A 22,571-nucleotide genomic window follows, 5' to 3' on the forward strand; every position below is an offset into this window, starting at 1 on the left:
AATAAGCAATCCTGAAAAATATTTGGGGGTGCTTAACTTTTTTCCAGGTGTATATAAGTATTCTGAGAGTATTTTGTTTTATATTTTTATTGCTATTTAAAATTCTAGCCAATGATCAAGGTTACAACAACTTTTCAGCCAGATCATAAAAATCACATCCCTAACATCTTAAAACCAACAAAATCTGATGTTGAAATAAGAAAAATGAATAATGCTCCTCCTGTACCTGGGGGAAAGGAAAGTCCAGATGAAAGCTGGGAGGATAATGATATTCACATCTTGGGGCATATGCAAGAGGAAACTTCTTCATCATTCTTTGCACAACCTGGAATATTGGCTTGTAAGTTTTATACAGCTTCATTTATTCTTTCTCCTGTTAGCAGCAGAATTTAAATTTGAAGATGAGAAATCCACTTTATAAGTAATAACGTTTGGAGATGGCTTGTCTTGGTATGATAGAAAACTTTATTGCAAGTTTAACATATTAACAAATGTACAATGTTTCAGCAAGGTTTTATCATAATCAGGTACCTTTTTGAAACATTGTACATATGTTACTATGTTACATCGTAATAAAGTTTTCTTTGTAACCCATTGAAACAATTGGCAAACGTTTTTTCTAGCTGTAGATCTTGAAGGAGTTAAAATGAGGAAAGAAACTTTAGATGATTGTCAAGACTTAGTATTAACATTTTTACAACATTTATAAATGATTGTTAGGGTGTGAACATGTTTTACAAGCTGGCAAAGAATGATTATAATTAATTATGTCTGTCACAAGACATTAGAATTATGCCTAATATGTTTTTAAACACGACATTCTGTATTTAGTCCCTTAGGGACTTTCAAGAATTAGAAAAGTGTATAATAATAGTTTTCCAACCATACTATATCCATCATATCCACTGCTGACAATGCATTTCACTCAATCCAGAGCTATTCAGGCGGTTGGGATACAACAAGCACAGTAATGATTGGAAAACTATTTTTTTTATGCTATTTGTTACAACAACAATTGTTAGGGTGTGAATGCCTTTTATAAGCTGGCAAAGCATGATTGTAATTAATTATGCCTGTCATAAGACATTAGCATTAGGCCTTATTATAATCATGTTTCACCAACTTGTAAAAGTCATTCACACTTTAAAATTTCTTGTTGTAATAAATAGCCTATATAACTAGTGGTCCGACCACGTTATGTTTCAGTATCTCAGCCGGTCTGAATTGAGAGATTCATGTCATTGGCAGTGGATATGACAGATAGTGTGGTTGAAATACTATTATTATACACTTCTAATTTTTCAAAATCCCTAAGGGACTAGATAAAGAAGGTAGTGTTTAAAATCATATTAGGCCTAATGCTCATGTCTTATGAGAGGCATAATTAGTTAAAGGAATATTTCAAGTGAATTTAATTAATAACTGAATCATTTAGTTTAATTATGTAATAAATCAAGTTAATACTACCTAAAAATGTTGATGTATCTGTTGGCAATAGCATTTTGACTGAATTGTATCATAACACAAACACACTAAATTTGGCTCTAAACTTGGTATTTACACAAAAAGTATCTTTATTTGTTTTTTTTAGAGAGATTTAAACATATTTTCTCTACCAATAATTAGTAACAGAATCTGGCAGTATAAAATAAACAGTTATTAAATAATTTTATTTTTTGAGTAGATATAATTGAATTGACTTTTAAAAAGTTAGTCTTTTAAGGAAAAAAAGAAGTAAACAATTATTAAAAATCAAATGAACAGAAATGTTAAAATATTTTTTAATATTGTTATATTTAATTAAACATAAAATAGTTCTTTAAAGGAATATTAATTAACTTTGATAAATCAGTCATATCTTGAGTATTAAATTAGTTTGCCTAGTATTAAATTGATTTTGATACATAGAGACTGTTTTAAGTCCAGCTTCAATACAAATTTTATAGCTTATTACTATTACTTAGAAATTATGACAAATGCAGCTTTTAAATGAATGTTTTAAAAATAATAGAAAAAGAGTATGTATGTAAAGCACAATAATTAAAGAGTACCTTCTAATTTTTAAAATTGTTATGGCAAATATTATGATGCAATCTTTGATTGAAGAACTTTTCAAATGAATTTCTTTTTCCCTCTTTACATTAAATAATACCTTAAGATTATAAAATCAGATCTTTTAATTTTCTTCTAGCTGTTATTGGAGGTGCAGTTATAGCACTAATGTGTATCATTCTAATGGTAATGTTCATTGTCTACCGGATGAAAAAAAAAGATGAAGGAAGTTACATTGTAGGTGATAGTAAGGGATCAAAAGATAACTCGTCTGAAAAAGGGAAAAACAAGGAAATATTTGCATAGAAATCATAAAGCCTTTTTTTTATTTTAATTCTAAATCACCAGGGTGAGTTGCTGTTCTATATGTGCATTTGGTTGCTATGAAAAGAGCATTGTCACAAGTAAATTAATCATTTGATTATCTTTAGGATCATTCATTGATGTTAATTACTACTTAATGTATTTGCACACTTTCATGTCTTCAAAAATGGTGTCATAGTTTAAATAAAAAAAAACCATTAAGTATTAAGTGTTTAATTTTATATTTATAGGAATTTCACAGCTGTTTTGTGCTAGAAGTAATTTATTTTGGGATTTTGCACATTTAAAAATTGGTGTAGAAAGTTGTTACAGGACATAATACATTTTTTGTAGGTATATGTGCAAAAAATAGTCAAATAGGTTAGTTCGTGTTATTTTCCATTGCCATAATTTTTCAAAAGAGTGTAAATCATTATACACAAGTAAACTTTCAAAAATAATAAAGAATGTAACTGTCATTAGTAAAATAAAAACAAAAAATGTTTGTGTATTTAGTTTTGAATATTAGGGAATAAAATTAATAGATTTGATATTAAGTGGGTTAATGTTGTTAGAATCTTCCTGTATGTAAGTAACAGCATCATTTTAAGCACTTTCCAACCATTATTCATGATGGTTATAAATCCCAATAACATTTTGTCTAAGTAAAATAAAAAATGTTATCTTTATTGTAATAACCAGTGGCTTACTAATATATGCTTGAATGTTTTTATAGAGTAATTAATGACAAAAAAGCATCATATTTTCCATTCTATTTAAACCTAAAAAGATTGGAAATGATTAGAATGACATAATTTGTTGTAATAATTTTTCTTATATAGTATTTCTATGACTTTTTGTATTCAAATTGATAAAGTACAGTAAAAACATTAAAAAAAAATGCAATGTTCCAGTTGCATCATTAAATGGAATAAGTGCAAGGCTGAGAAAAAGACTGGTTTCCTCTAAAGAGTAATTAGGTAGATTCAGCAGAGTAAATGGAAATCTGACAGAAAATATATTACAGAGTGAATCTAAATTCTCTGACTTTTACCAAGTTTGAGGAATGAAAGAGACAGGACACAATGTAAAATATAGTGAAACAACATTTATTCAATGCACAAAATTCTATCAAAAGTAACAAATGTACGAGACAAAAGACAACGCATCTGATGGATAGTTATTTGTAAATTCTCCTAAAAAACTTGTTAAAAGGTTTATGAACAACTATTTAACTAATGATTAAACTTAAGAAAGTATTTTACCATTGAAACAAATAAATTAACCTACCAAACTGAGACTTTCAGTTTCAGAGAGAGCATAGCATTATATATATATATACAAAATTCTAAAATGCCATCCTTATCAGATGTGCACTACTACATCAACATTGGTCATTCCCTTTGAAAAATGAGGGAGTTTACATCCATATGGCAACACCTGACCTGTCAGTGAAAGAGATAACTGTCCATATCTGCATAGAAAGTTGAACCTTCAGAAATCTTTCCCATGAGAAATTACCTGCAATACCACAAGTGAATGACCCAGAAAAATAGGTAGCTAGGATGAACAGAACTTGGCAACTTTTATAACCACTGTTCTGTGTTGGAAACGTAAACATTCATTTTGATTAAAGTATATGTTAAGCAATGAGGTAGAAAACATGTAGCCTACCTGCACATGACAGTGGAAAGTGTTTTAATGTGCTCCCATGCATTCCTCAGAGGTCACTGATCAATACACAAGTATCATGGTTCTTAAGATCATGATTATAAAAAGAAAAAACAAAGGTTGGATATAATAAATGCAGGAGAAATTGGCTGCTTAGCTTTTTACCAGCGGTGTGCAACATCACCTTTGAGTACTTACAGAACTGAGTTTCCATGGTATCTTTTAAATCTGAACACCAGTAAGGAAAAAATGAATTATAACTTAATGCATAACAATATACTTCTATAACATGTTAAAGTAAGACATTGAAATACCCATGAAAATGATATATGAACAGATAATATTGCGTCACATAAATCTAAGTAAAGTAAGCATTTTTAAAAAATTAAATTTGTTTCTTCGTTGTCTTAAGTTTACTATTACTCATTGTACATGTATGTTGTACCTATACTGTATTTGATTTAGTGTAGTTATAAAAAAATTTATGTTATTTGTCTTGAAGGTTATTATTGAAATTTTTATGTAAATATAGTTTACTGTATAACAAGAATGTAGAAGAAACCAAAGTTTTCCCTGTATAATCTTTCAACCCCCTTTAGATGGCCCGTAACTCATCCCCAATTTCTGACCCACAACTTCCCTTTATTACATGTTGAGAACAGTTTAGGGCAGATTTTGTTTGCATTCAATGATTAAACACGTAATCAGCTAGCTATTGGTAATGTTGTATTTCCTTCCCAAAGTGGTGTTATTCTTGGTAAATAAACAAAGCTGTTGTCATCAACACTTACCTCCCATAACCCTAGCTTTCTGGTCTTATTATTAAGTGGTATTGATAAAAAAAAAATAGTAGTTGGGGACCAGTTAACGTAAACCATTTATTGCAAATTTTTTATTAATTTTTGTGAATTTACATACAGAATTAATGTAAAAAAAAGTTCTATGTATTGTAAGCTTACAATACACAGTTGATGTTTAAATTTTTTTGTACTGTTAGCCACAAAAGCTTAAAAAATAAACTAAGTGGCTACAGAAAATTAAGATTAATATAATTATTGATCAATATTCAATGTCCAGTACCAACAACTTAATAAAATAAAATTATGCATTTTAAACTTTACAAGCTATACCTTGAAGTTAATTTTAAAGTGAAAAAGAAGTAATTATATGAATAATGTAATTAAACACTTGTGATAAACAGTAAGCCAACTATATAGATCAAAATTAATGATTCAAAATAACATATTAATGAAAACAATCTGGTATAAAAATTGACAATTCTGATAAAAAAATTAGCACACACAAAAGTGCAAAGAATTTTACAAAATTTATTAAAAATTGACAAGAAATGAACAATCTTGGAAATAATTACATAAAAAAGAAACTACAACCTATAACATTTAGATTACATTCGACCATCATTTGGGTATTTTGTGGCAATATTATATATATATAATCCAGCTGATTTGGGAGATTAGGTTAGTCCTAAATCTACACTTTAAGACAACAATGCAAAATAATAACCACAAGTGTAATTATAATTAAAAAAAATTAATGCAAAATTATTGCTAACATTATAGCCAATAAGATTTAATGAAGCTCACTGAGAAAAAAATAATTAAAAAAGGTTATTAATTACAAATCAAGTAGAAACACCAATCACAAGCTCATTCATATAAAAAACAAGAATATACTTACAACATCCTTACATTTGCAATAACATATATCCAGTATAACAATATGGTGGAAATTATAAAACATTAGATACAATTAGTTTATAATTTTGTAACATACTGAATGTGAAAAAAAAAATCCACTAAAATATTCATTGTATCTTCTACTTTATAAATTTGTATATATATATCAAGTAAAATGTTGCAGCATCAGGCAAAACAGTAGTAGTATTACTACATCTGTTAATAATGTCAGCTGTGATAATAGTTATAACACTACTGTTGCCTATGAGGTTATAAAATCAGTTTCCTATATTTTAATTCCAAAATGTATTATTATCAGTATTTTACTGTTGTAATCAGTATAAAAAATGGGCAAGTTTTTGTTTAGATGTTCAATTAATTTTTCAAGTCACTTCGACTCTTAAATAAACTACTTGTATACTGTCATAAGTATCTAGTAATAGATATTTCTATTGTTTTGTTGAAATGCCCTATCATATTTGCAGTGTAATGTTTTATCTACATAGAATGTACAGTAAAAATGTTGAAAGCAAGGATTAATTTGTTTTATAGAGGGGAGTACGTAACGAAGGTGTGTTGTTCCTTGAAAGAACATTTCCTGTATTTCAATTCATTTATTTTGAATATAAGATCCATTCCAGTTTTCCTCATAAGCAAGCATAAAAGTTTGTCAAATGCAGAAAAAGTTATGATTTGTTGCTTTCAATTAAATAAATTTGTTTCGACATAACTTAGTATTCTTGAGCATACTATGTATTTTAAAATTCTCTTTACAACTGTATTAATGGATCATAATTTCTGGTAAAAGAAGAAAATTAACTGTATTGAAAACATACAATAGGCTCCATGTTTTTTTTTTTTAATTGTAATGCATGTGTGATTGTACATAGCTATGTATTGGAGAAAATAAACATTCTTAACATTAACCAGAGTTGCTAAGTCACATTACTGAAATGTTTTGGGAAAATAAACATTCTTAACATTAACCACAGTTGCTAAGTCACATTACTGAAATGTTTTGGGAAAATAAACATTCTTAATATTAATCAGAGTTGCTAAGTCACATTACTGAAATGTTTTGGGAAAATAAACATTCTTAATGTTAACCACAGTTGCTAAATCATATCATTACAACATTTTGAGAAAATAAACATTCTTAACATTAACCAGAGTTACTATATCACATTACTGAAATATTTCCAGAAATAACTTCTTTCCCACATAATGTGATAGTTTTTGAATTATCGTGTAAAACATTTTATGGTTATTGAAATAGTATAACAGCAGAAATAAATTCTAATTTAAAGAAAAGTAACCACACAAGAGTTTAAAGAGAACGTAGTGAATGCAACATTACAAGCTTGTAAATGACACTGTGTTAGAAGTAGCAAAATCACACTTTTATGGCAGTGATACATCAGGAAATGTATAACGTGGATATAATAGTACAAAACAGCAACATTACGCATATCAAAACACTGAAGGTAAAGCTGTAGAGATGAAACTTAGTTGATTTGCTGTTTGGGAAACAAATATAAAATGTACTGTATTTGTATTTATGGCAAAGCTAATAAGGCTATTTGTTGCTGTCCCCAATTTTGAACTAATGACCAGAGGGAAGGTGGTCAGTGAGAATTACCCTACCACCCATCCTAAGGGACACTGTTATAACACAACTACAGCTTAAAGTGTGGGGAATATTTAGTGGTATAGCACAGATTAAAACCTGGTTCCCAAAATCTATAGGGTCAAGCTCAAAATGTACCGAATATTAATCGGATACGTGCTTTGATCACCGTGTCCAATACACGTTCACATAACATTATTCATTTTATCAACATTGAAAACAATGGATTGGATTTGTTTTAATGTAGCAAAAAATTTGGAGTACAGTAATCTTTATTTCTATAATGCATTAATCATTTATGTTGAACTGATGAGATTTTCAAGTAGTACATCACGCAGTTTGAAGGAGGAGGAGGAAATAAACTGGACACTTTTTTTTGACAATTTTAATATCAAGCAATTAGAAATTATTTACAAAAAATAAATTAAATGTGTATTTTTTCCCATGTTTATCAAAAAAGAAATACATGATATCTCCATGAAATACAGTGAAGACATTAAGATAGCAGATATACAGCATAATACAAGCTTCAAATGAATATTTCAGTTTCATTATATAAAAAAAAAATCTCTGCTAAGACATCCTTCAGCAAACGAGTTTTTCAGCTGGAGTAATAATAAGCAAATAAAACACCAGTAATTGGTTTTATTACTTACTGATTTTAAGAAGAAAAAAAAAAGAATGAGATAATAAGCTATATACAGATTTTTACCTTTTCTTAAGATTGAATAGAAGTTATAAAACATCATTACAAAACTTGAACCGAGTGTTTCCTTGCTCATTTCAAATCACTTAAAGATCTGTCTTTTAATAGTTCATTTCCATACAGATTTATGACTTGGTTATCTATAATAAAGACAGTTGCTGATTAAAAAAATTTTAAGTGTGGCTACTGCATCAAGGAAATTTGGGTATAAGGCAACTGAGAAAGAAAAACACAAACATTTCTTTATAACATGCTAATAATGCATTCATAAATCCAAAGTTGAGGGAACTCTTCACTGCAAAATATATGTCACACTACATTTATTAAGCAGTACACCCTAATGAATCTAGAACAATGTTCATTAGACACAGCTCTCAAAATGCTAGACAAAAATCAACAACACATAAGAACATAACAAATAAGCATTCTTACGGTGGAACTTCACATACAAATATTTACATTTTCACTGTATGTATTCATATTGTAAGACAAAACTACAGTACTATAATACAGAAAAAAATATTCAATTCTGGCCTACAGGAACTAGTAAAAGGTCTGCGACACTTCATTCTCAGAACACTCAATTCTTCAGTACCATTCATTTAAAGTTCACGTATGACCATACAGAGATGTTGTATGTTTCAGGTGTAAAAAACAAAACAAAACCAACTCCTCTGGTAACCAGCTATAACTGTCGTTAAACTAAATATTATATACTAATTATAACAAATAATATAGATCATGGATTTATACTGAAAGGTCATATATTAACCATCATATAAACTAATAACTTTTTATTAAGAGTACACAAACAATGTGAACAAGCTACAGAACTGTAGGGTTTAAGTACAGGGAACATTTTCTTCTTAAAATAGATTTACATAAAAAAAAAACACATGGTACAGTACAAGAAAGCATGAAATGATTTCAATGAAAAGGTGCAAAGAGCATTTTTTACTGTACATGAAATTATATATTGTCTGAGTAAAGATGTAACTCGGTTTACAGTTAAATGTCTGATGACTGAACTACATGCCTCAAATTTTGAGCATGTAAAAAGGATTTACTACAAATACTAATCTATATACTTTCTAAAGCTTCAAGCTATCTGTGGATAGATGAAGTCAGTGGGAATTGCACATTTCATTAATTATTCCTGGCTTACAAAAACTGCTAACAGTTGCCAGTTGCTGGCTTACAAAAACTGCTAACAGTTTTAACTGGCAACTGTTTAATTTTTCATGCCAAAATTGCCCCTTTGCCTTAAAAAGTATTTAGTAGTTTCTACGACACAACTAATTAATCACTTTACTTTCACACAAAAAAATTAGTGTAACACTGTGGGAGTTTAAATCACACGAAACACATTCCTCTCTTATCATACTTTAGGTATATGCCAAATATCAGTTTTGTGTAAATGTGTTTATAAATCTGTTTGTAATAAGTAAAAACAAACATTCTTATCTTACTGAATTTGGATGGTTATATAACACCAGACAAGAAGATATTCACGACTTCCCATCAGATATTTTCAAAAACCAGAGAGAAAGTTTTTCTTTCTGAAGATCTTACTATTACACACACATCTGAACACCATCTGCAATGTTAACCTTGTTACTATGTGACATCAGATAAAAAAAAATTGTCAATCATGTCTTTTTAGAGGTAGTACTTCAAAATGGACACAGAAATTTTTAACTTTGAAATATAAAAAAAAAGGGTCAGTGACAATTTCTAAATGCAGATACTGTTACATATGTTTTTAAACATAATGCTACCTGCACCGTGCCAAACATGGGTATCAAAACCCAGTATTTATCATTATTACTCTTCAGATTTACCAATGAGCCACTGAGGGGCAGTACTGATGAGAAACTGGTTGTTACTACAATTTTTCCTATCTTGCCTAAAGCACAAAATTTAGTACTCATCTGCTGTTATTTTATTGAAAACAATATGCGTGTGAAACCTGTTACTAACATATTTTCAAACTTGATCTTGTATGTATCTTCTTGGAAACATTTTGAAAGGTTTAAAGTTATCTCTGTTTCTTACTTTAGATCTAGAGGAAACTGAATGAAAGAATGGGAATGAACCACTGTAGACATAAACAAACAAAACAAGCTTTAGCAAAAAGCTTAAGTTACAAAATAACCAGACTGCCGAATTACTTACAAAAAGTTAAAAGCAATTCAATTACACATTTCGTTTAATCAAATTGTTATTTGAAACAAGGAAATTATTACAAAATAATGGTAAGATGTCGTTTTAGATGTACATCAAGTCTTTCCAAGCAGGAAGTCGTTAAATGATACCATAGGAAATATAAGGATACTGTATGACTGACAAAAATACTTCGGAAGCTTAGTTAGCAAGATACTGAACGTTAATACCACTTGAATTTGGTAAAATTAATCTTTAAGGCTAAACAATCGTCTGTGTATTGGAAAGAAAGTTTCCTTATACAACACTTTTCGAATGATATACAATTTTTGAATGTGGCAGCCTTATTAACCGTGATAAACATCTTAGTTTTCTGTCAAATTTTAAACTGTTTGTATAAGGTACAACAATGACAAGGGTAATGAAATTCAATTACAGATATATGCATTTTACTTAATTTGCATCTCAAAACAGAACTAGACAAATATACAATAAAAAAATCCACTAACAGGAAAAAGTACACACACCTTCAATACCATGCTTAACAACTGAATATTTCAAAGTTTGCTTGATGTGAATTTAAGCAGAACTTAAATTTTCAGTTTGTACGTATGCAAAACTTTGAACTTTCATATGATAAAAAAAAAGTTTATTTACATTATGTACATTGCACAGTGCAATTAGAAAAGAAAACCTACAGTATACATCATATTGTAGTAGCCTTTCAAACATAAAAAACTACCTACCTACTTATATTTGTAGAAAAGTGAATTTGCTGAATGCAAACTAATAATCATTGAAAAAGACATTCTTTGAAAAAATAGGTTTAGGTTGTCATTAAAGTTGTACTACTAACGTCACAACTTAACTTATTACAGGTACAATATTCAGAGGCTGGATAGTTATTTTGATCTTATTTACATTCTTCTCAAACCTGTTGCCATTAGAATACCACAGTGAAAGACATACTATAACTATGTAACAGATATATGTTAAATTTGTTTAAGTGCAAAATTTAACAATGGGTTATCTATACCGACAAAACAGCAGGGATTGAACTATGAATTCAAAATTATAAGTCCTCAAGCTGAGTTGCTGGGGTCATATACCTAAAAGGGATTATTATAAAATTATTTTAAATATCATGCTATGTTGTAATCAGTAATCCCCTTTCCAAGTCTTTTTGAATTGAAAGCTAAAATTATTTAGGATTACTTAGTCTAGAAATACAGATTACACAGTAAAAAAAAACAGCAAATGGTAATTTAAAGTAATTATATAAAGTTGTCTACAAAACTTACCATTCACAAATTTTTGAGTGCATGACAGGTTAAGCCACGTATGTTAGCCAATTGTGTAGTTCCCACTATGCAAGATTCTACATTCTCACTTTGATATAAAATAATTTAGAATTTTTTAAATATTTTGTTTCTTACAATTTTTCTCCTTTTTTAAAATTATTATTGTTTAGAAACCTCACCTGAATTAACAAAGTCTGCTGTAATACATGTTCAGCTTACTTTAAAAATCATACACGAAATTAACCAATTTAGTGGCAAAGTGAAAAACTCACTACAAACAGACCCTTCTATCATAAAGTCTACTATAGGTTTTTTTTTTTATATCACGAACACTGTTTCAAACATTTGGAAGATCTTACAACCTGTTATGTAACCAAGTTATACATAAGTTTATTTTTTTTCACAATACAAATTGGCAGCATCATTCAAACCAATACTGAAAATAACTATACAAAAAATTGTATGAACGAGAAATAATTTTTATACATTTTCCCAGAAAAAAAAACATTAGAAGTTTCAAGCCATCAAAGTACTTCACTCCATACAAACTTCAGATTTTCATTTGAACAAAAATGAAATGAACAATAACTGGTAACTCAAACAATATTGTGGTATTTGTAAGATACTGAATTATTGTGTATCAGATTAGTTTATTCAGTAAATAAGCTCAAACAATTTTAAAAGCAATTTAATCTTAAAGATTTGCTTTTTCTTTAGAACCTGAAACAGAAATTTGACTTTTTAAAATATAAACACTTGCCAACATAGCAACAAGTATAAAGAATAAAAAATCTTGTATTCCAATATATTTTGTACATTTTCAAAATTTACTTAAATATCTTAGCTAACATTATCGTCAATACTCAGTAATTCAACTCTAATTTCATAAAGTTTATAAAAATTTTATTTTTGACACGATATGCAAAACAAACATATAACATTCTAACGGAAAAGAATACTGTTGTATACATTTAGAAATTTAAACCCATGTTATATATGTCAATGATCAACAAATGTTTATGATCTAATCTTTTACATTTTGGGTAACCTTCCCTCTTAATAGAACTGTTAGCATTATGAACAAGCATTACCGAAAACGTCAACATATAATATACTAATTTCCTTAAATGTTAATTTTTACATTAAGTTTTATGCTCATAAAGTATAATAAAAAGCAAATGTTTTCAGGTACTTTCTGTATTAATTTTTATTCTTTTGCATCATCCTTCTTACCACCCATTGACCCCCTCCCACCCCCCAAAAATAAACAAAAACAAACTAAACTATATAATCAATTAAAACTTTCTCCCAAATATTCCTACCGATAAAAAAAACACATACACTTTCAAAATACAGGTGCCTGAGAACAAGGAATTAATGTTTTTTTTTTACTATGATTTTTTAAAAATACTAAATACCTCAACAGGTTGCAATAAAGTTAACTGAAAAAAATTGGTTAATTTCAATCAAGACATAAAATTACCATTTGGCTAAGGTCAAAGAGATGTGTCATAGAGTAATGATGTAAGACTCAAATTATAATGAATTAAAACATACAGTTTCTTTCCTGCTGAAGACAGGTTCCCGGTATCTGTTTGACTTTAGTTAGGCCACATGTTTTAGATGAAGTCACTAATCATTGTTAGATAAACAGGCTTTTTTTATAATAACAAAGGCAAGGAATTTTAAAATGTACATATACTGGTGAAATTTGTCTGAAATCAGAGTCTGAATGCATAAAATATTAACAGATTGGCTAAAAATAGCATGAATGTATTTATCTATACCTCGCGTATAAGTATGGATGCATAACGGAAATGCCACACTACATACACATAAATCTATCAACTTTTTTCTGTTTCCATCTTGGAAATGATGGTACTGGCTGAAGGGGTATGTAATCCAGGCAGACAAGTGATCCGAACTAGTCCAGCTTGGCCAGCTGACAGCAGCCACAGGTGAGACTTCAAGTTTGGGTTCCACACCACCTGAAAATCGTGATACAAAGATGATTATTATCAACTAAAATTATAATATAATAATCACTAGTTTACTTAGTCATTAAGAGAGGCCAAAAACGGATGGATAAAATAATGATTATATATATATTACACAACAGTTGAGCTTAAGTGTGAAAATTTAAAACAATTTTAGATCCAAAGAGCTTTGTAAGTCGTTCAGAATAGGACAGTCTTTAGCTATGAGTAAACTTTCTTTAATGTAGAGTTCAAGGTCTGAAGATCCTGTAGTAATGACAGAGAAATTGTTAAATGAAATATTGTGATCCGTGGTTTCAGAATGTGAACGAATAGATCAGTGGTTGGGTTTAAGTAGTGGATGGTCGGTTCTGTTAGATACTCCTAAATGTTCACGGACTCTAGTTTTTAAGTGGTGTTTTGTTTTGCCAACGTAAATGACCTTACAGCTCAAGCTTTACTTAAATTGGAGATAAATACATGGAAAAACAAAAATCAGTAGGTTTCAGATTTCAAGGGTGATCTTCTCGAGGAATAGGAGGAAACAAAATCATGAAACTTTCTCAATGAGAATAATAGGTAGCCCGAATCAACTGTTGAATGATGAGACTTCTAAAAACTATTAACTTCCATACATAACATTCAAATAATATTCATAAGCAATAAACTACCATTAGAAAAGAACAAGACTTTCTGGTTTGTTGAAGAGCTCCACAGTATCTTTACAGTGAAGTGAAATACATTATTCCAAACATTAAGGAGTATATAAAATCAGCTTTCTATATTCTAACTATAACAGGGCACAACTACTGTCATTATATGTCAATGTCTCCCATAAATTCATTTACATAGAAAACCAATATCATTTATTCTGACATATAAATGTCAGTTGTATCAGTGAGTGAAGAAAACACACGATGTTATGAATAAGTGTGCTGTGTAAAGGGCTCCATAATGATATTAAACATTCCAGAGCAATATTTACATGACACTGGGGGCAACAAGTTGTTAAAAGTTGGTCAGACATAACAAGTCATTGCAGAAAGAGTGGTTAGCAGGATGCATATTCATTTTCAGATCACCATAGCAGTTGGCAAGAGATCTGGATGAGGTAGACTTTTGTTGTCAACCCCAAAAGGTAACTGCTGTTTGGGAATATGGGCTCAAAGCAACCTGCACACCCCAGGTTTACAATTGAATCAACAGTTCAGAGCAGCACCTGAATGACAAATCAATACACCAGTAATCAGAAACAGGTTTCCTTATAGCTAGATGGCCTATCTCATGGTTCCTCTATTTTATCCTTACAAAACAGTTTGTATTCAGTGATGTCAAGTATGTATGGATTGGTCAAACAACATATGGGTGGATGTCTTATTCAGATATTAATTTAACTCTATATTGTAGCCAATTATGAGATACGTATAGATATTTTGGACCAAAGTCTTTGTTGGAATACATGTATATATAATGGTTTGGGCAGGGTTCAGTATTCAATATAAGAGTGTAGTTTTACAACCATTAGCTTTGCCATATGCAGATGCACATGGCTAAAACTTTCTTCTGATGGATAATACCACAATCACTAACTATGAATAATTGTTTAGCAACTTCCTTGAAGACAAAGCTTTCAAATGAATGGATTAACTAGCATGCTCATTTCATTAATACTGTTTGGAAGTGAAACATGGGCTACTAAATGTCTTCCTCATGTGTTCATTCAAATCCCTGGAAGCAATACAGATGGTGAAATTTACCCACATTACCCCAGCAGCTCCTTGATTCACAAATTCTAAGCTTTTCTTATTGATATATGATTTGTTTTAATGCCCAAGATGGTTATATAATTTACTGACAAATGTTTGCAGATCATTTATTGGGCTGCAAAGACTGTAGTACCAACTGAGTGCTTGTGACCATAATAATTTAACAGTAGGCATCTGCATATCTAATTACGTCACTAGCAACCTGACAGTTGTTTTACATAAACTCAAGGATGCCACTGGCAAAGTTTAATAACAGTAGTTGTGCCTTATCATGGCTACAACACAGAAAATTCTGATTATACCTTCATTAACTTCAACAACTTATGTGTTTACACCTTCAAAGATAACTGTTTTAGTACCCTGATGAGTTACTGAAATTTACTAGCTAGGTTGCTTTTTAATTCCAGCTTTGATCCTCAAAGATTTGATTTATATGGTGTCTTTTTACACATACAATTAACAGTCACTAAGAAATTTCCGAAAGAAAAACGTTATGTCAAACGTACAACATAGTAACATATTTTCTAATAAACTGCACTCTTCCAGGATGTGGTAGCCTTTAACTGGGAAAATGAAAAGAACAATAAAAATAAGACTAAGAATACACGTTCCACTGGGTCAAACAAGTTAATACCCGTTAAAGCATTAACTGAGCTTTAAGGTTAATGCTTCAACTAACTAACAACATAACCTTCTGTGAAATATTTTCACTTACACTTTCTTAGCAATGAGCAGTTTAACAAAGAATATTAAAACACTTGTTTATGGAGAGAGTAAAAGGCATATGGACATAAAACCATGTTTTTAATGTATCATATTCCCCTTTTTTTTGGATTAATTCATAGCAATCAAGATAAAAAATTTAATATTTTCATGCAATCTTATTTTCTGTGAGCTACAGTACATAAGATAAAATAACTTGTAACTAATCAAAGTTGCTCAGATACAATACTAATATACTGGAGGTATATATTAAAAGAATAATTACAAGAACTAGAAATAGCACCTCAACCATTACTATGTCCATTGTACCCTAGCTTGCCCAATGAGCCCTGGTCTTTGCAAAAGGCCTCGTTGGCACTGGGTTAGCAGATATACTGTGGATGAAGCATTGTTACGCATTATTCTTTACTTTCACTCGTAAGTTCTAAGAATTATAATATACGTAGGTGATTATCTTACATTCAACGTTTTACTTCATACATATATACAACAACACAAATACCATGTAAAAATACGTGATTATCTTACTGACATTATGTTACTTACTTTTCTGGGAGCATTTTACTGCAACTGCATAATGCCACGGCACAATTCAGTACTTTTATACAATTATTGAAAGTAACATATTTAAGAAAAACATGCTTACAATCCTGTACCTATACAACTTTGAATGTTAGATTCACTGTTTTAGATAAAAAGATGTGCAAAAACTTGCCGTTTAAGTCATATAAAACAAATAAAAATGCAGATATTCGTTATGACATAATTAAATATTTTTAATTTTCTGAAAAATTATTTAAACTGTATGACAAAACCTAAGGATAATTCATAGTAAGATTTGACTTAAGACATATCACGATTAAAAGAAATTCCCACCAGTTTCTATATAAAAGTGAGAATTGTGTTAAATCAAATTTCAGTCTTCACATGCAAATTGCTTAGCACGGTGACTTGCTGTGCTTCACATTGTGCCACAGAACAACACGATTATGCAATATGCACTGGTGTAGTAGCACGAGTTATTAAAGAGAGCTTTACTAGCAACCGCTAGTGCATTAACCCTTTAGTTGGTACAGCACTCGCATGGTGTAAGGGACGTTTAGGGTTGAATACCGACACGAGGGAAGATAACATACATTAGCACAAAGAAAAAAGTTGGCAGCTGAAGTCTATCTAAAACATATTTAAATTAAAGATGTAGTTTTAATAACAATGAAATAAAGTGGTCATATTATTGCTGCAAAATATTTTTTCTTAAGGAACATAAAATTAAAAAACTTTAGTTTTCAACAGCAGGTTTTAATGGTAACAAATCTAGGTTGGATAGGTCAGTACAGAAGAAAAAGTAAAGTAATTTTACTATTTTTAGCATCACAGACACAACAACCAATTCTTAATTAATTAATGCACACATTGTTTCTTCAGTAATTTTTTTTTTTTAAATACTTCAGAAAGCATACTAAAACATTAGAAAGTGAGAGTTTTCCCTGTATGGGTGACAAGGTGTACTTTTATAATGTTTAAAATATCAAACAGTTATTGGTGTTTTTTCAATTTACTGTAATAAAGTGAAAATACAGTGATGTTATGCAGTATAAAGTGATATACATTATTTCACTTTATAGCTTAATAACTCGATTAGTAGACACACTAAGCAGCAATTTATTTTTCATTACCCTAAACTTCATGTTTAACTTTATATATATTTAATATGGATTTAAAAATAAAGTTATTAATTACAACATTGGCATTACACTTATTTCTGTTTTTTGTGTGACTCATACATAATTAGAGACTCTCTAACAAACAGCTGTTGATCAAATGCAATTTGGTGTGTAAAAAATTTGAAAAAATGCATTTAAAAGCTGACAGAGTCCATACTGACTTCACCAGTAATTAAAGGGTTAAAATGTAAAACATGATGAGCTCTAGCACTTACTGTGTTTACAGATGTTAATGGATACTGATTGAGAGAAGTCACATTCATCGTTTCTGGACGAATTAACCTTTTGCAGTCTTGATGGGGTATGTCCTTCATACTTTGCTAAACAGTCATTCAAGAAAAATGTATGGTTTTAAAAATTTACATACATTTCTTTGACAGGCTTCAGTGAATTACATACCAATATCATAATGAATCACATATGTTACACTACCAGCTTTTTGCCGAGTTTATTGAGTTGAACAATGCATATTCTGGAGTTATTTCTTGAAAGACAAATATTTTGTAAGTAACCGTCATAAATAAACACTAAATATTTATTATATTCAAGTTCTCAAAATTGTGGCCTTGGTTTTAAGAATTATGACCTAAATTTATAAAACTGCACATTTAAAAATTAACTTTACCCGAGTTTTTACAACTACCTGTAAACAGTTCAAACATATCTAAACAAGTTTCCAAATGATATAGTTAGCAGTACTAAATGTAACTTTTTAACAATCTAATTTTTCAACCACTAAATCAACAAATACCAATACAGAAAATGAAATATTCTCTAACAATATCAATATAAAAAAAAATAACTAAGCCTATTTGTCCTTGTAACACAAAGAACTAAGTGCATTTTAAGACCAACTTGTATTTTATTTTCTATCTGAATTTTAAATTATAAATAACCTAAGAGCTTTCAGATCATTCAGGTTAATAAAAATTATTCAGTACATTATTTAGTCACATTTAACTTAAAAATAATAATTCATTTTATTACTTTAACTAAATCTTCTATATACGTTTGGTTAAATAAAAATAATATACTAGTATATTAAATTTAATTTTTTATAGTTATAGGTAAATTAAATATTTTTGGTGCTGAGTAACAAAAATGTTTATTCATTTCCATTTTTTAATATTGGAGTTTAATTTTTTCTGTTCTATTAAGATATGTTTACAGGTAATAACTTTTATTTTTTATAAATAATAGTCTATATATTAATAAATATTTCACAGGAAAGACTTTTAGTAAAATATACCATTTATAAATTGTTTCATTTTTATCCATATACGATATTAGATTTTTACCTAATATCATTCTGTAACAAAACTATTGGCTTTAGTTTAATTGGATAATGAGCCACGATTTTTGTGTTACTTTCAATAACATTATAATATCAACAAAATGATTATGTTATACCTTATCATTACAACACTAACTCATATTCTGAGTTAATTTATAATCTCAATAAAATCATTAATACTTGTAAATTTATGAAGTCGCATCCAATTGAAATTAAAAATATTTCAAATACATTAAAGATTTTTGAAAACGAGGGAATCCTCAATAGTCGTGGCACTTGAAATTCTTTTAGGCAGGATTAAAGTAAATTAATCTACGAGACCTTGAACATGGTCAAATACATCCATTGAAAGGGTTTGACATCCTGAGTCCAAACCTGTAAATAGATCTAAAATCAGTCAAGAGATGATGGAATTATGAGCTAAAAGTTTGTACTTGAAAAACTCAGAGCTATTTTATGAGCTGCTATGCTGTATCTAAAATAAAAGGTTGGTTTATTTCTGTTATGTAGCTTGAATAAAATCACTTTGTAAATTCCAGGCACTTACAAGATTGGTGTCTTTTAACACCAGTCCATATACATTAGACATTTCCTTGTAAGTAGACAAAATAACTGGTGCTTCAGCTCCTCCTTCATTTTTTTCTTCCACCATTTCCGTTTGTTTTGAAGTGTGACTACTACATGGATGGTCGATGCCTTTCTCCTGGTCAATCGACTCAGGTTTCGTTTGACAAGAAGTGGTCACAACTTCATCTTGATCATCTGAGGACTTTTTAGTAGTTGAGCATTCTTTACTAATATCTGTATTAACAGGCTTTGTACTCTCCCTTACATTAGCATTCTTCATTAATTCTTCTTCTTCTTCTTCCTGTACAGAAGAATGTGTGGAATTTTTCCCATTATCTATGCTGGCTGGTGTTGGCTGGTCATCAGACTTTCTAGGTTCAAGACACTCCAGTTCAATCCTGTAGATGGGCTGAAATTTTAAAAAAACATGAACTACACATCCAAAAATTTTGTCCTATGTCACTCAGTTATCAATTCTATATTATCCAGGACTAATCAGTTTTACATCATACAGTAAACCAATTACAAACTATACTGTACAGAGTGACCAGTTATCAATTCTATATTATCCACGATTAATCAGTTTTACATGAACTACACATCCAAAAATTCTGTCCTATGTCACTCAGTTATCAATTCTACATTGCACAGAGTGACCAGTTATCAATTCTATATTATTCAGGATTAATCAGTTTTACATCATACAGTAAACCAATTACAAACTATACTGTACAGAAGTGACCAGTTATCAATTCTATATTATCCACGATTAATCAGTTTTACATCATACAGTCAACCAATTACAAACTCTATACTGTACAGAGTGACCAGTTATCAATTCTATATTATCCAGGATTAATCAGTTTTACATCATACAGTCAACCAATTACAAACTCTATACTGTACAGATCATACAGTCAACAAATTACAAACTCTATAATGCACACATAATAGACACATTCAAAGGAGCAATATACCACTGAATTATAATTAATATTTTCTCCAATTAAAGAAGCCTAGTTTATATTCAGATAACTACACCTAGGTTGTTCTTTTATTAAAATGCAGACAGAGCAAAAAGATCAAGAATATTTAGAGTAATTCGATAGGAAATATATACTGAACATGTGCAAAAACCCTTACCCTACATCTTTGGAGTAATATGATAGGAAATATGTACTGAACATGTGCAAAAACCCTTACAAATTTATTACTTACAAATCGACGGTGACATATGTATTTCAGAGTGTCAACATTTTTCATTAATTGACATAAAACTGTCCCAACAACCTCTCCAGCAGCATCACAGCTAGCTTCTACGTTTAACCAGTCAGACACAGCCACTTTCTAGAATGAAAATTATGCATTGAGAGATACAAAACTACCAATTATATACTAATACGATACTCTTTCTGAAACACGCTCCGATATTTTTATCATCACTTAAACACCTTAGTAGTCATGTTGAAAAAATATTATCAAATTATGAATTAATTCAATAGAGAAAGACGAAGTACTCATTCTGAAATAGAATTTTCATCTAAAAGAAAATGTTAACATAATAAGGATATCAGAGTGTACAATTTCCACCCCAAACAACACATCAAATATTACTATCTAAGATGTTTATATGGTATTTACTACTTAGCTAGCTACAATTCTCTACCAAGAAAAAAACAAAAAAACTTAAAATCTTTCACTGCCTAGTCAAACTGTCTACAACTTCTCGTTCAGTAACTTACTTCATTCTTCACCACTGAAATGTAATCTTTTCATGATCTTGAAAAATGCACTATTTACATATATCAGTGCTAATCATGTTGTAGAAATAAAAGTTAGAAGTTTTTAACTAAGTCACTAGAAAAATATTTTTTTCTTTCTAAGTATAGACAACTTTGTTTAAGATGTAGTACATGTTACAGCATTTACCCACCATTTCTATTTATGCTTTTTTTTTGGCATAAAAATTTTAAACAATGAAGGTAGAAACTGATTATATTTAGTGTACATAAATAGTGTGCTCAATATATTTCTAGTCTAAATGGCCTGAATTCCGGGAAAAAATGTGTGAAATATGTAAAATAAAATTAAGTTCTAAAGCAACATTTAACTGTAAACATCAGAATGATACTGGACACTTCAATAAAATAAACTTACCCAAACTGTACTGTTGTGTGCTGAAATCACTCGAAGGATGTAGTTGAAGTAGCCACATTCTTTATAGAAAGTTTGAGTTTTGCTCAGGCTAAAAAGAAAAATCGAGAAAAGTTAGGTTGTTTATATACATAATACTGAACCATAATTTTTTAAGCAAAATGCAAGTTATAAAATTATGTTAACACTAGTCTCAAGCTGAACATTTAGTTAGGAGTTAGCCAAAAGATATAAAATAGGTATTGGTAACTGGTATTTTCAACCTGACAGAACATTATATGCACATGGACTAAACAGACAGATCAGAGACTCTTAACTAATAAGAAGGAAGGAAGTCAATCAGCAACACTTAGCATTGCAAGGCCTTTGAACTAAATAATGAAACTGTCATTCTCAAAAAGCACCTATCACCTTAAAGGGTGATGTCCAGCAGTATCATGACACGTGCCTTAGAACTTCTCTTCTAAACCAATGCCTGGCAAGCTACCTACTATGACATGACCAACCCAGCTTTGAAATAAGAAGCAAAAACAAAACTCATAACTGTTTTCAAATAAAGGAGCTTAAAGCATTCAGTAAGGCTTAAGGCAACAAAACATTGCATAGTTTTATGTTAATTCTAAATGACAATGATGGCACAAATACTAATTTATCATTAATTTAAAATACATTTCTTCACAATAAAGTGGAAATGAATTATCATATGTATAATATACAAGAAAGAAATAATGCTAAAACAAAAAAAGTACAAAATATGTGAGGTTCAGTCTACTTTTTGATGTGCCACATATCAATGAACATAATTAGTTTCAAGGGATTCCATCCCCTATCACCAACCCTATTTATT

The 22,571-nt window shown here is 29.7% G+C and overlaps 2 protein-coding genes across 5 annotated transcripts in view; one reads left to right on the plus strand and one right to left on the minus strand.

Moving 5' to 3' along the window:
- Positions 1–4,826, plus strand: part of LOC106469912 (syndecan-like) — a 14,327-nt gene extending 9,501 nt beyond the window's left edge. Inside the window, exons 3-4 of one of the 2 annotated variants that reach the window (XM_022398486.1) lie at positions 139–340; positions 2,192–4,826. In XM_022398486.1, coding sequence (XP_022254194.1) covers positions 139–340; positions 2,192–2,358 — 369 coding nt within the window. In that variant the 3' untranslated portion in view covers positions 2,359–4,826. Of the gene's footprint in view, positions 1–108; positions 341–2,191 lie in introns of both variants that reach the window. The other variant, XM_013930430.2, reaches the window with a different exon arrangement.
- A 4,418-nt stretch (positions 4,827–9,244) lies between these two features.
- LOC106469911 overlaps positions 9,245–22,571 on the minus strand; it is a 70,040-nt gene continuing 56,713 nt past the window's right edge. For all 3 annotated transcript variants that reach the window (XM_022398482.1, XM_022398484.1, XM_022398483.1), the window contains exons 21-25: positions 21,728–21,815; positions 20,789–20,917; positions 19,551–19,979; positions 17,925–18,029; positions 9,245–13,508 (exon numbers count right to left, since the gene is read on the minus strand). In XM_022398482.1, coding sequence (XP_022254190.1) covers positions 13,365–13,508; positions 17,925–18,029; positions 19,551–19,979; positions 20,789–20,917; positions 21,728–21,815 — 895 coding nt within the window. In that variant the 3' untranslated portion in view covers positions 9,245–13,364. The remainder of the gene's footprint in view (positions 13,509–17,924; positions 18,030–19,550; positions 19,980–20,788; positions 20,918–21,727; positions 21,816–22,571) is intronic.

The sequence above is a fragment of the Limulus polyphemus genome, unplaced genomic scaffold, assembly GCF_000517525.1.
Source record: "Limulus polyphemus unplaced genomic scaffold, Limulus_polyphemus-2.1.2 Scaffold3720, whole genome shotgun sequence".
Classification (NCBI taxonomy): Eukaryota; Metazoa; Arthropoda; class Merostomata; order Xiphosura; family Limulidae; genus Limulus; species Limulus polyphemus.